This window comes from Hermetia illucens, chromosome 2 (assembly GCF_905115235.1).
Source record: "Hermetia illucens chromosome 2, iHerIll2.2.curated.20191125, whole genome shotgun sequence".
Classification (NCBI taxonomy): domain Eukaryota; kingdom Metazoa; phylum Arthropoda; class Insecta; order Diptera; family Stratiomyidae; genus Hermetia; species Hermetia illucens.
Window position 1 is genome coordinate 26,666,147 of NC_051850.1, and position 13,373 is coordinate 26,679,519.

Here is a 13,373-nt window from a genome sequence, read left to right on the forward strand (position 1 = left end):
TAGACCGGATACCGGTTGGCGATTCGGCGCCATTGATGATGATGATGATGATGAGTATGTTTGGAGCGCTGTAACCATGTTAATTTCATTCCGTTTTGGTTCTTTGGTTCTTTCGTGGAATTCTCCTATAAAGAGCCCAATATAGCTAATCGTCTTTCCAACCTCTGGACTTAACTTTCCTACTTTGTGATACACACCTCGAGGCTTATTTTCTCCATGTCACTCCTCTTTTTCCTTGGTACACCCTTGGTTTGTAGTTCCTTTTCTTCTCCCACCAGGGCTTAACGACTCCTAATGGTTCTGGGTGGACTATCCCTTTACCGTATCCTTCGCATTGTACCTGCTAACATCCATCTAATTTGTGTTCGATGGTATTCAGATTTGTACATAGTCAAATTAGGTGGTATTCTCCACCTGCTACTCCCGAGCGAGCTCCCGTAGTATTTAGAAAGTTTGTTATCGTACGGGTTTCCCATAATAACCAATTGGAAGCAGCCAACGTATCGGAGTGCTTGAGGGGTGAATCATCCCTATCTCTCCAATATTGAGTTCGTTTAGAGTAACAGTCGTAAATGAACACTCATTCATAAAGCGGATTCCAGTTACTTTCACATTTCTTTTCTGCCCTCCCTAGTCTCTATGTGAGCCATACTCCAATATTTGTCTTTGGATCAAACACTCCTTCGACGACAGTTATATGAGCGTTCGATCACTTAAGAAAACACACTCGTATATTGTGTTCGATCTACATTTAGCATTGATATATGGCCACTGTTGCGAAGATAAAGTATCGTCTATCGCGCTCGCTTCGTCACCTGTTCATTATCATAGGATTTAGCTAACTTGGCTCTGATAAGAACGCGCGAAGGTACGCTCCAACTTTGCCAAACCGTCCCAAGTCTAAGATATTCCCCATTCGCTTTGTTTCTGTGTAAGTTCACTCACTTATTGCTGGCGACACCATGTGAGGCCGCTCGATCAATTTCGATATTTATCAAAGTCGTTTGGAACAATGGATGCGGGTGAAGAGATTTTAATGAACTTAACCCCATAGAAACCGTTGCTGTGGAGAAGGTGTCCTGAAGAAGTCCGGAATTCTTAAGTGACTGAGGGAGTGGAAGGACTGCACCGAGCTGCTATTCAAATTCCACCTACTTCTGCCGTTTCTCATGTTGGTTGCAGAGTCTCCCAAAGAAGCGAATCGACTTTCTAGTATGTTGTTTGCGCCATTATCTCCTGAACTCGATTACGATAAACGTGTAATAAATATGTCAATATATGCGATAATATTAACTGGTGTTCATGTTTTATACTATTTATTATGAGATGTTTATAAGTACGTGTGTAGGAGTTTGAACTTAAAAACTTAGCCGTTTGATAGACGTAATTTGATAAAACAGAAATAGTTGATAAGATGCAGACGTGACGAGCACATTTCTCCGGGAGCGACTTCAACTGCAAATTGCCTAAATCGAGGAAAATGTTTCTATTTAATTGTGATCAGGCATAAATTCGATGTGGGAAAAGTGTCCTCGTTCGGAATATCATGAGTTCAGACGTACTTCGGATTGGTTTCCGCGGAATTGTGATTTTTTTGCTTTGCCTGAATGTCGTGGGTGCATATAATCCCAGCGAAAATACAGTGTCACAGTCGGGTGAAACCACGAAGAAAGATAATACCAAGCGAAGTGATCGCATCAAAATCAATTTAATTTCAAGTGTTACAAGTGCCCCCTCAAATACGCAGGACTATCAATTGCAAGTGTACAACGGTCCCAACAGGAATGCACTCAAAAATGATTGGCCAGTGTCTAAACTTCCTCCAGATTTCCTCCCGGATAGTAACAGTGAAGAAGATGCCATTGATGAGAGCCTCGAACCTTGCTTACTCGACGTTACTTCTATGCTGATGTCGTGGTGGATTCATCCCAATGGAACTTTAGTGGATAAGCTCTTCAGAGGTATGGCTTTAAAGGGTAGTTAGAGGCATGGCTTCGAAGGGTAGTTAGAATGAGTTCATTTAGTATTATCAATTGAGGACCTCAGGTCAGCAGCGATGAAACTCACGATCACTAGCCTCCTTCCCACTCAGCTTAGAAGATCACACCAGATCTAAACAAATTTACTAATTTTAAATCAAAACATCAACCGAGAATGAAGATAATCTACATTGCCCGAAAGCGTATCTTTAATTAGGAAGATAATTTTAGTAGCTTTTCGCGGAAATGTTTTCACACCAAAGTGCAACAACTGTTTGAAATTTCAAACTGATTTCACCTCACAATTAAAGACTTGTTATGGCTAAGGCTCAGATAAATATTTGCTGCTGATTATTACGCGTTTTTGAAAGATTTTTCTCGAAATAAAACTCAACACCGAAAATGTTGTTATTGGCCAACATACGAAATCAATTAATCTCAATGATTTATTGACGCTATACCATAAATCGATTAGTGATATTGTATAGAGTTTTGTTTTCTTTCTACGAGGAATTAGTACGACCGGAAGATATCTAGACATATGTGCATATAGTTGTTTTGAATGCTGCTTGATCCTACTGCTTCGATGCCTTCTTTGGACAAAATTCGTCGCCAAGCTGGGAACATTTTCGTTGAGTATGTTATGCTGGGTGGTTGTATGTCCATCTTCATCCTCTCTTGTTCGAACAAAGTTGTTAGGCGATTTCGTTTCTTTCGTATCTTGCTAATCTTCCTAATTAAACTATGGATTAGAGTTGACCGCAATCCATTTTTGAGTAGCTGTATCCACAATTTATGACTTTTCTTTTTCAAACCTTTCTGTGGTAAGAGGTATAGACAGAAGTCTGTGCACCATGGATCCGTAGGCGGCCACTTTATGCTGGTGGGAGTGGTTAGACGTCCTGATGATGGTACATTTTGTACTAGACGGCTTCCTATATATGTCGAATTCGAAGCTGTTATTCTTCTTTAGTATTTTGATGTCGATGCTTAACCAAACTTTAGGTTTGGCCATCTGTCGTTGCATTTTCTTTTTTAAGCCTACCATGAAAATTTCATTTAACCATCATCATCAACGGCGCAACAACCGGTATCGGGTCTAGGCCTGCCTTAATAAGAAACTCCAGGCATCCAGGATTTGCGCTGACGCCCACCAATTCGGTATCCCTAAAAGCTGTCTGGCGTCCTGACCTACGCCATCTCTTCATCTCAGGCAGAGTCTGCCTCGTTTTCTTTTTCTACCATAGATATTGCCCTTATAGACTTTCCGGGCTGGATCATCCCCACCCATACGGATTAGGTGACCTTGTTTGACAGTTGTTGTAAGCTGAAATAGGTTCTGTTGGCTGACAACAACCGTGCGCGGATTTCATCATCGTAGCTGTTATCGGTTGTGATTTTCGACTCTAGATAGGAGAAATTATCAACAGTCTCAAAGTTGTAGTCTCCTATCTTTATTCTTCCCGTTTGACCAGTGCGGTTTGATGTTGTTAATTGATTGGTTTTTGGTGCTGACGTTGCCACCATATACTTTGTCTTGCCTTTATTGATGTGCATCCCAAGATCTCGCGCCGCTTCCTCGATCTGGATGAAGGTAGTTTGTACGTCTCGGGTCGTTCTTCCCATGATGCCGATATCGTCAACATAGGCCAGTAGTTGGGTGGACTTAAAGAGGATCGTACCCCTCGCATTTTCCTCAACAACATGGATCACTTTCTCGAGGGCCAGGTTAAAGAGGACGTATGATACGGCATCTCCTTGTCGTAGATCGTGGTTGATGTTGAATGGTCTTGCGAGTGATCATGCTGCTTTTAGCTGACCTTTCACATTGGTCAGGGTCAGCCTAGTCAGTCTTATCAATTTCGTTGGGATACCGAATTCACTCATGGCCGTGTACAGTTTTACCTTGGCTATGCTATCATCTAGCCTAGCAAGATAGCGGAGAATATCTTATAGATGGTACCTCTATAATTGCTGCACTGTGTGATATCTCCCTTTTTATGTATGAGACAGATAATGCCTCTTCGCCAATCGTCAGGCATTAATCCGCTGTCCCACACTCTGAGCACAAGTTGATGAACCACTTGTTGTAACTGTTCGCCTCCATATTTAACTAATTCGGCTGTAATTCCATCGGCTCCTGGCGACTTATGATTTTTAAGCCGATGAATTGCACGAACTGTTTCTTCTATACTTGGTGGTGGCAGTATTTGCCCGTCATCTTCAGTCGGCGGGACCTCCAACTTGCCGATGTTCTGGTTGTTCAGTAGTTCATCAAAATACTCGCTCCAACATGCCCAGTCTATCGGAAATCAGATTTTCTTCTTTGTCTCGGCAGGATGAACATCGAGGTGTGTAAGGCATCATCCTGCTGACTTGTTGGTAAAACTTCCGCGCCTGGTGCGGTTGCTCCCTGTACTTTCGAGTTCACAGACTTGTTGGTTCTCCCAGGCGTTCTTTTTCCGTCTGTGAAGTCGCTTCTCCACTCGTCGGAGTTCGCGATAAGCTTCTGCGTGTGTCGCGTTCTTTGAGAATGCAGCATTATTCGGTATGCAGCATTCTTCCGTTCCGTTGCTAGCTTACATTCATCGTCAAACCAGCCATTCTGACTCTTTTTGCGTTTGTGGCCGTATTTATGATAATGTTCTTCAGGTGATTGTGAAGATCATATGTTGATGCTTCGTCTCCAGAATCTCTATTGACTGCGGTTATTGCGGCATCCATTTCCCTCTTATAGGTGTTGCGGAGGGCTGTGTTATGGATGGCTTCAGTATTAACTCTCACCTGGTTGTCAGAGGGGATTCTGGGTGGTGTTGTTATTCGAGCTCGGAGCACCATGCCAACGAGATAGTAATTCGAGTCCATATTGCCCCTCTATATGTTCTGACATTCATCAAGGCTGAAATGTGGCGTCGCTCGATCAACACGTGGTCAATTTGGTTGAAAGTGGTCCCGTCTGGAGAGGCCCACGTATGTTTGTGAACCACATTCCCCGCAAACCAGGTACTTCTAACAACCATTTCGTGGGACACTGCTAATTGAATGATCCGCACTCCGTTATCATTTGTATTTTGGTATAAGCTATTGGAGCCAACGTATCGCCTGATTACGGGATCCTTCCCTACTTGGCTGTTAAAATCCCCAAGTATGATTTTAATATCATATCTGGGACAGGCTTCGAGGGTTCGTTCTACTGCCCCGTAGAAGGTATCCTTCTCCGACTCTGCAGTCTCCTCTGTAGGAGCGTGAACGTTAATGAGGCTTATATTTCTAAATTTGCCTCACAAGCGCAGAGTGCATAGCCTTTCGCTTATATTTTCAAAGCCGATAACAATAGGTTTCAATTTTTGGCTGACTAAGAAACCTATTCCGAGCACATGGTTTACTGAATGGCCGCTATAATATATGGTGTAGTGACTCTTCTCCAGAAACCGGTCCCTGTCCAACGCATCTCCTGTAACGCTGTTATATCAACCCTATATTGGGACAGGGTATCGGATAGCTGCTCAGCAGCTTCATTTCTGTACAGGGAGCGCACGTGCCATGAAAAAAAGCGCAAATCGTTATTCCTTTGTCGTTGCCGGGTTCGTCGTTGTGTAATTTGTCCAATCCGAGGCTCTTGTTGTGGCTTCGTAACAAGTTGTTTTCCGTGTAGGGCAGTCAGCCCTACTCAACCCCCAACCTGGAGAACCAGTTTGTACAATTTGTCCCGTTTTTAGGCGCGGGAGACTCGCCTTCATCTTTCTCCGTCTGCAGCTTTTCGTTAAGAAAGAGCTCCCAGCGGTCACCACGTGGAGGTGGAGATAGGGTTTGGTAGTTGAGCTGTTGGTGTTGGTTCAGCAGGCGTTTCCAAGGTTTTATGCTCTATCGTGGGTACCAATCCACGTTTCGCCCTGAGACCTATACTACCCTTTGACCCTTTCTTTTACTCTCTGGAGTATTATTGTGCTATTCGATCCATTCTTCCAGCTTTCGTATGGCTTCTTTCACCAGGATGTTAGGAAATAGTGCCTTTATATCGTATGAAACAAGATTTCGTCGTCCTGTATACGACATTCCTTCAATCTCTCCACCACTTCTGCTATGTTTCTTACCGTTGTGGTGTTGCAAATATTACCAATTTTCTGCATTTCACATATCACCCATTTGGCTATGTTGTATGCTGGAGAGTTCTGAGAGAGTATCTGCTATTATCTTCCTCATTTCTTCCCCTTCTTTGCGTATTTTTGGTTGGCATCTAATCTTCAGAAGGGCCGGGTTAGGCATTTTAAACTGTGCCATGTTTGGTATGATCGATTTGAACTCTTTTAGTGCCTTTTCCATTCCGAAATATCCTCCAGATTTTAGTTTCTCGAATACTCACCTGTCATATTCCTGTTTGTTCATAGTTACCAACGTGTTACATTTCCGCTTTTAGCGGCGTAACTAAAGTGAGTGGTGGTACTCTAGAGAGTTGTCCTTTTCCTCTTGCGACACTGTGCTTCTGTTCTCTGGAAAGCCAAGTGGTAGCCGACGTGAATTCTACGTTGCACTGTTACATACGGCTACTGCAAGGGGTGCTCATTAGTTGAGAGTCGGTTTCTAACAGGAGCTTGAGTGCAAGAGTCCAGTCCAGGTTGAGAAGCATCACAATTGTGGCATGCTATATACCAACGGATATTTCCGATATAGTGTAGAAATTATACGCAATTCTGAAGATACTTCCTAAAGTTAACATTGAATGCCAAGTTAGACTCTGATCACAGATCACACCCTGCGTGAGATGAGGAGACATGGTCTTGGTGACCTTAAGAACAACGACGCCCATGATCTGCCATAAGGACTGGAAACCAACATCTGGTCAATTTGCCTATATCCCGATCTGCAAAATATGTAGGAGCTGCCTTCCTAGTCTGCCGACTAACAGCATCCAGGTTGTGAAATTATTCCCCAATTCGATCCAAAACTTAAACGCCAACTGGCTCTTCATCTAGAAGCCGAATGGAGCATTTATTGAACAATGACACTAACCCTTTTCAGGGATAGTCGCACAGACTCCCACATGACGTTGAGGAAAGGTCGATATTGCTTTAACCACTCATATGTGCTGCCATCGGCAAAATTTAGTCTTAGCCTTTTAAGCCCTTGAGTCATAATTCATAATCTCCATTGTTGAGCTCAGGGTTGCTTCCTCGCTGAAAGTTGAATCGTTGAAAGTTAAATTTCAGTCATTTTTCAATTAAAATTTGGTGATCACGAACTCCGTTCCCATCTGCTTATTATGGGAATATCAACGGGCGGTATACCTCGTTTTAGCAACTTTTCTAATTGTCAGTTCCCGATACGAATTGCCTAACTCTCTGCCTTACCTTTCTCACCATTCCTTGTCTTAATGCAGTCTTTGAAAAAAATCATTCTCTTTTGGTTGATGCCCCTATCATTCTAAGCTCATTGATATAAGCATACTTCATTTTTTTATCTTATCCTTCTCCTATTATCTTTTGTGATTGTCACAACTAAGAATATAAAGTTATCAACGTTTTCTAGGTTGTAACGTATAATGTTACTATTCATATCGTATTACGTTCTACAGAGCAATAATTGAGGTCCAATAGTCCAGGGGTCGTCCATTATTTCTATTGCTTACTATATGGCAGTTCAGGTGATGAGAGCTCACTATTTACAGCAAATCAAGGAGTATCTGGCACGCCTATAACAAAATCCAATCGGGAGAGCTTTTGGGCCAGACGCGTGCAAATGCATACAGGCGATCTGTACAGGAGCTATATGGGGGAATATGCCATCACATTTGACATAATTTTTAGGCCCTTTCTTTGCGATTGTCCAGGTTTAGCTAAAACCACATTACGGACACTATGTAAAAAGTCCTTTGAGGACTTCAAGGAGATCTCTATTTGCAGATCGGGGAGTTGGTATCATTCGTGGATGCTATAAGCTGCCTTTAAAGAACTGAGTCAGCCTCTTTTTGATAATCCCACAGCGTCTCAGCAGTTTGTGGCATCAAAATGGCACACCGCAGCGCTAATTAGACTCCTCGGAGCGAGAGAAAATACTTAATTCCAAATCCTAGGTTGAAACAAGAGGGTAATATTCTGAAATTTCTATCGGTTATAGGATTCATTGACATATTATACTTAATAGGTACCCAAAAACTATCAAAGGGACTTCGCGCACTTTACCAACCGTTATATTGACCACCTTGCGTCCTACAGTATACTGTAGTGTACAATTACGGTTTTCAATGGAGTGGATTGTTACGCCAACATTATGATTATTAATTGCAGAATTGCAATCCCCAGATTGTCTTCCAGACAGAGTATCTATGCACCGCCATTGTTTCAGCGTTCTCCTAAACGGCCTCTTCCAGTGAACTACCCTGCTTAGGCGTTGGCCAAGCTCGCGCATTAGCTCCTGGATGTGTAACTAGAGGACCGTGGTTGTGGTCGTTCCGGGTTGCCGAAACTTAACTTCGGAACGATGGGGTAATCAAACACCACTGAAACAGAAAACACTAAAGGGGTTAGGAATAATACTTACTTGATTGGCTTGGCTTAAGTAAAAGAAAATACTCGCGACTCCACTTCAACAAACCTCAAAAGCGATTTAAAGTAATTCCCGCGCGTAATAAAGTGTTCTCGGATAGAACCCTTTAGCTCTGTTCAGAGGCTTGTTAACAACTCAAAATTAAAAGTAACGTTATTCTTAAAATCACCTATGTTTGACCCTTCCGTGTTTACACATTGCTTTGAAAGTGTTCTTGTACACAACACAATAACACTTGTTTATTATTATAAATTTGATTGTCGGCGACAAATCGACACCTGCTGTTGCGCTGCGAATTGCTGACACGGAAGAAAGTCATGTCGAGGCCAAATATACCATTTGGTATGTAATATGCTGATGCAAAGGCGGAAAAGAATCTCGTGATGTCCAAACAGGCCATTTGCATAGCATGTGATGTAACGACGGAAGAGGTTAAATGCGCAGGCAGACTGGGTTTCATGGGGCTAGCTCCAAAGATGCGGCTGCTGGAGAAAATCCGGTGAAATCGCTTGAACAGCCATCATTCAAATATAAAATTTTCAATTTTCATCATTTTCATTTTAACGATTGTAACGGATGACTTACTTATGGAGTTTGAAAAGTGTACAAATATCAAGGAAGACGCGGCGTTGCTGCAGGGAAGGGAGATTAAGGGTACGGAACCGTGACGGATAGTCAACTCGTGGAAGGTCCTTTTTGAAGAAAGGTCTAGGTGAATTCATGTTCACGTTGTACAGCTACAAGGGCGTACCGTTACGGTCTTGAATGAAGTGCTCTAACACATTTGGAAGCCCTGATCCAATATGGATGGTTGCGCCAACGATTATTATTATTAAATATAAAACACGTGGAGAAGAAGGTGAACTATGAGCCACTAGCTCGGTAAATCAAAGAAATTTGGCGCCTCGAGCGGGTAGTTGTAGTTCCCATAATATTGTCAGCTACAGGTATTGTACCTAAATCCGTCACGGCTTCCCTTGATGTCCTGGGACTCTCACACAGTCTGATTCAAACCATGCAGAATTATACCATTCTGTTTACGTGCTCAATTTTGCGGGGAATTTTCGACGGATTCTTCCATTACCCTACCACCAGCCACCACCAGCAGCACCCCTTTATATTTTAAGTAGCTCGTCGATCGTCCGAGCCTAAATGGTTGGCACTTAACGCTAGTATTAGGTAAAATCCAGCACCAGCTGACATGTGGTAAATCGGAAATTAAACTTGATATTCTTTACGAAAAACATACAGAACACACAAAATCTTTTGTCTCCGGGCATTATTATGACAAGCATACCCTACATGAACTTGTAAGCGTGAAAACGATTTATTCGCACCGATCCCACACCGTTTGACAATAACTCAAAAACGAACAAATATCGATTGATGTGAACAATTGCTGACGAAATGTACCCCAAGAGGTAATGTAGTCAGCATTGCTCTCGCCTATACATACACGTCCTGGGACAGTGTCTGGCACTTGTGCAAAGTAGGTCGAGGCATCTGGGAGAACACTTAATACCAGATGCAAAGCTGAAAGATCTATCATCAATAGGTACACTATAACCAGTAAAAGGGGCACAATAGTTCTTCAAGGACGCGGTGCGACTTTCCCTTAACATAATAATAATAATTGCCCTCGCCTGGATGATTGTCCTGATTTGAGCTACTTATTCGTCATATTTGACATCCAACCATCTGTCGTCAGGGAGACTTGATCCGCGTGCTTCCGTGCTCTAAGAAATAAGCCATTAGGGCAGCAAAATTGAATAATGCTGGAATCCACTCGCAATTCAATCGTTTGATCTTTTCGTTCATGGATCGGTTTTTACGTCTCTGCTATTATCGATACTCCTGGCAACTTGCTGGAACAGGGCCACATACTCTGACTGCATCAGAGGTAAATGCACCATTGATGACGACAAACCTAACAAGAGATACACAGCGCTTGACATGCGTTTATGCAATCAAAACTTTCATAAATTAATTAAATTTTTAAATATCACTAATTGCTCCAAGTGTCTAAAACTAATAGAAAAAAAATATTTTAAACTTTGGAACGACAAATTCATCTAAACAAAACTCTAAAAATACCGCCCATACCAACCTCATACGGAAATTGCTATTTCACCTTTGTTTGTAATAACACTCGTACATGCATCGATCATGAAAAATTGTCAGGCCTAGCGAAAATGTAATTTTCATTTTGGGAATTTTATGTTTTGTGATGATTTTTTTTTCCATTACGTCATGCTTTTATTTTTTCTAATCATTCATCATGATATGTCACGAATATGGTGAAATATTATTTCCGTGGAATCCATTATTGAAAAAGTTTTTTATAAAACCATAATAATATAATGTAGTTTTTGGTTTGAAAAGCAAATTGTAAACCTCTAAGCTAGAACAAGGAGATGACCTAGGAGAAAGGGCCCTTGGTCCTTGGCCCTCAAGCCCATGATTAACTTAAGAGGATCATCCCGTGTGAAGACCTTTTTTTTTGCTATTTTTAGAAATTTTTTGTGAGGAAGTTATAAATATATAATAATAATAATATATATATATATAAATAAATAAATAAACAAATTTTTTACCATGTACTTATTAATATCTTGAGCATGCATAATAATTTTTCCAGCTCAATAGCATAGTTCATTATTGAAATACAGCGCAGCTTATGCATCCATCCCCAAAAAGTGTTTTTCTGCTGCCACGCTAAAGAGCGCTGTGATCATCTTAAAGAAAAAACGCCGTAAGGTTTCCAAATACTTCGTAATTGTTGTGTTTGTTTTAAAATTGCACGAAAGACCTTCAATCGCAGTTTCCAAAGGACTGTGGATCAGGAATATATATATGTCTTGCTTTTTTAGTGCCTATAAATTCGTAGCTTTCCTTTCCGAAACAAGTCACTTAATTACGCCCAGTGAAGAATACTTTCCAGCTACCTAAAAGAAATAATCATCATCATCAACGGCGCAACAACCGGTATCAGGTCTAGGCTTGCCTTAGTAAGGAACTCCATACATAACGGTTTTGCGTGAGTTATAGATCCTAGGGGATCTATGTCCAAAAAAAATAAAAGATTGGATTTAAAATTTTAAATTAGACCTTTATTCTGGCAGAGTTTCTGCCTTCCAAATTACAACTCAGCTATTGCAATGTGCGTCTACAATTTATAAGTTAATAAATTGCTTACAAAGGTTTATTGGTTCAATTAACTTTTAGCGTGTGCAAGTATTATGTTGCGCAATGGAATGTGCAAGGTGCAAATACAATGGATTTTAATTCTGTTAGCATTATATTGCAAAGTTCAATGAAATGATATAATTTATGATGGTGACCCGGTTGAGGGCACGTGTGGTGTAGGTGATGCCGTAACTCCTCCCCCCTTAGTAGGATGCAATGGCCAAAGGAATTGTATCCTAGTCGGTTCGCAAGGTGAAGATGCAGCAGGAAGTGGGTCGCTCTGGGTTGTGAGTATGATGCTGGATTTTCGATGAAGTACCATTTGAAGAGATATTATGACGACAATTATCACACAGATTGATGCTGTAGTTATGGTGAGGAAGTCTTTTTGCTTTACATAGGTAACCAGGGCATTGGCAGGTGGGTTTTTTGTAAATTGGTAGGTTCCGAGTTGTTCCAGTTGTAGCTTGTTTATGTGGGGAGATGTAAAATTTATTTGATTGAATGATGTCGGATATATATTTATTTGGTCCCAGAAAGTTGTTGATTTTGATATATAGGTGATTCCGTTTACAGTAATTTGGCAATTTGTGAATCGTATTAAAACAGTTCCTCTTATCTTGATGTTGTTTGGACCGCAGGTGGTATTTATCACGGTTTCGGGCATATTGATGAAGATAAGGTGATTGGGTTCCGCTTCGAAGATTTCTACTTCCTTATCTCGATCGTGGAGTTCGCACTGGGCTGGTTCGTTGTTGATGATTTTCGCAATACATTTTGACTGACTAACTTTCTTCCAATTTGGCGTTTGGTAGCAGTAGAATGTTCCCTCGATGTGGTTGCATTTTTCATCAAAACTTTGGGTATGCTCGGTATTAAGGATTAGGTAGGGTTTCATTCGGATTATTTTTGTTCCTTGGATAGGTAGAGGAATAACATGGAAGAGTGTGTAGGATTTTCTCAGGGTAAAGGGGATTCTAATGTTAAAAATGATATTCGTTCCATTTGAGTAGGCTTGTAGACTTAATAACTCGTAAATATGTTCTATTGTCGTAATGTTGATATTCTGATTTTCAAATGTATGATTTATCTCTGCTAATTCGTGAGGGTTTAGTATCATTTTCGGGATTATATTGAGTTTCGCTAGGACAATTGCTTCAGCGATGCCTGTGATATGTTCATTCAGTAAATCGATGTTATAATTAATTTGATTCAAATATTGCGAATATTTGAAAATTTTATAATCATTTCTGATTTGGTTCTGGGAATTGTCGTTCAAATATTTGAGGTACCTAGTGATTACTTCTTGTTGTTGATTAATATGTTTTGTTATGTTTCCAAATCGTTCAATCATTTGTGTATTCAATTTTGTTTGTTGACTAAATTCCGATTTCAAACTATTTTCATTGCCTAATATAATATCAATTTGCCTATTAATTCTCTCGGCGTCGCTAGCATCTAAGTTGCCAGTGATTCCTTTAATGATGGTACCCAGTCCATTTATCAACCCTCTTTTTGTCCGTTTGCGAGGTATTATGGATAAGAGTTTGTTATTAACTTCCTTGAGTTTGCTTCCCGTAATTTTCAATGATTCCGATAGTTCAGTAATATTGTCGAAAGTCCTAAGTGAGTCAGTTATTCTATCAATGTTTTCTTTGTACTCGT

At 40.9% G+C, this 13,373-nt stretch overlaps 1 protein-coding gene and 1 long non-coding RNA gene across 3 annotated transcripts in view; one reads left to right on the forward strand and one right to left on the reverse strand.

Annotated features, from left to right (window-relative positions):
• The first annotated feature begins 893 nt into the window (after positions 1-893).
• Positions 894-13,373, forward strand: part of LOC119648719 (toll-like receptor 6) — a 32,785-nt gene continuing 20,305 nt past the window's right edge. The window contains exon 1 of one of the 2 annotated variants that reach the window (XM_038050527.1): positions 894-1,961. In XM_038050527.1, the coding sequence (XP_037906455.1) occupies positions 1,547-1,961 (415 nt within the window). In that variant the 5' untranslated portion in view covers positions 894-1,546. The remainder of the gene's footprint in view (positions 1,962-13,373) is intronic. The other variant, XM_038050528.1, reaches the window with a different exon arrangement.
• The window catches only part of LOC119648723, a 43,399-nt gene continuing 40,370 nt past the window's right edge, over positions 10,345-13,373 (reverse strand). The window contains exon 4 of the long non-coding RNA XR_005249055.1: positions 10,345-10,449. This is a non-coding gene — a long non-coding RNA (uncharacterized LOC119648723). The remainder of the gene's footprint in view (positions 10,450-13,373) is intronic.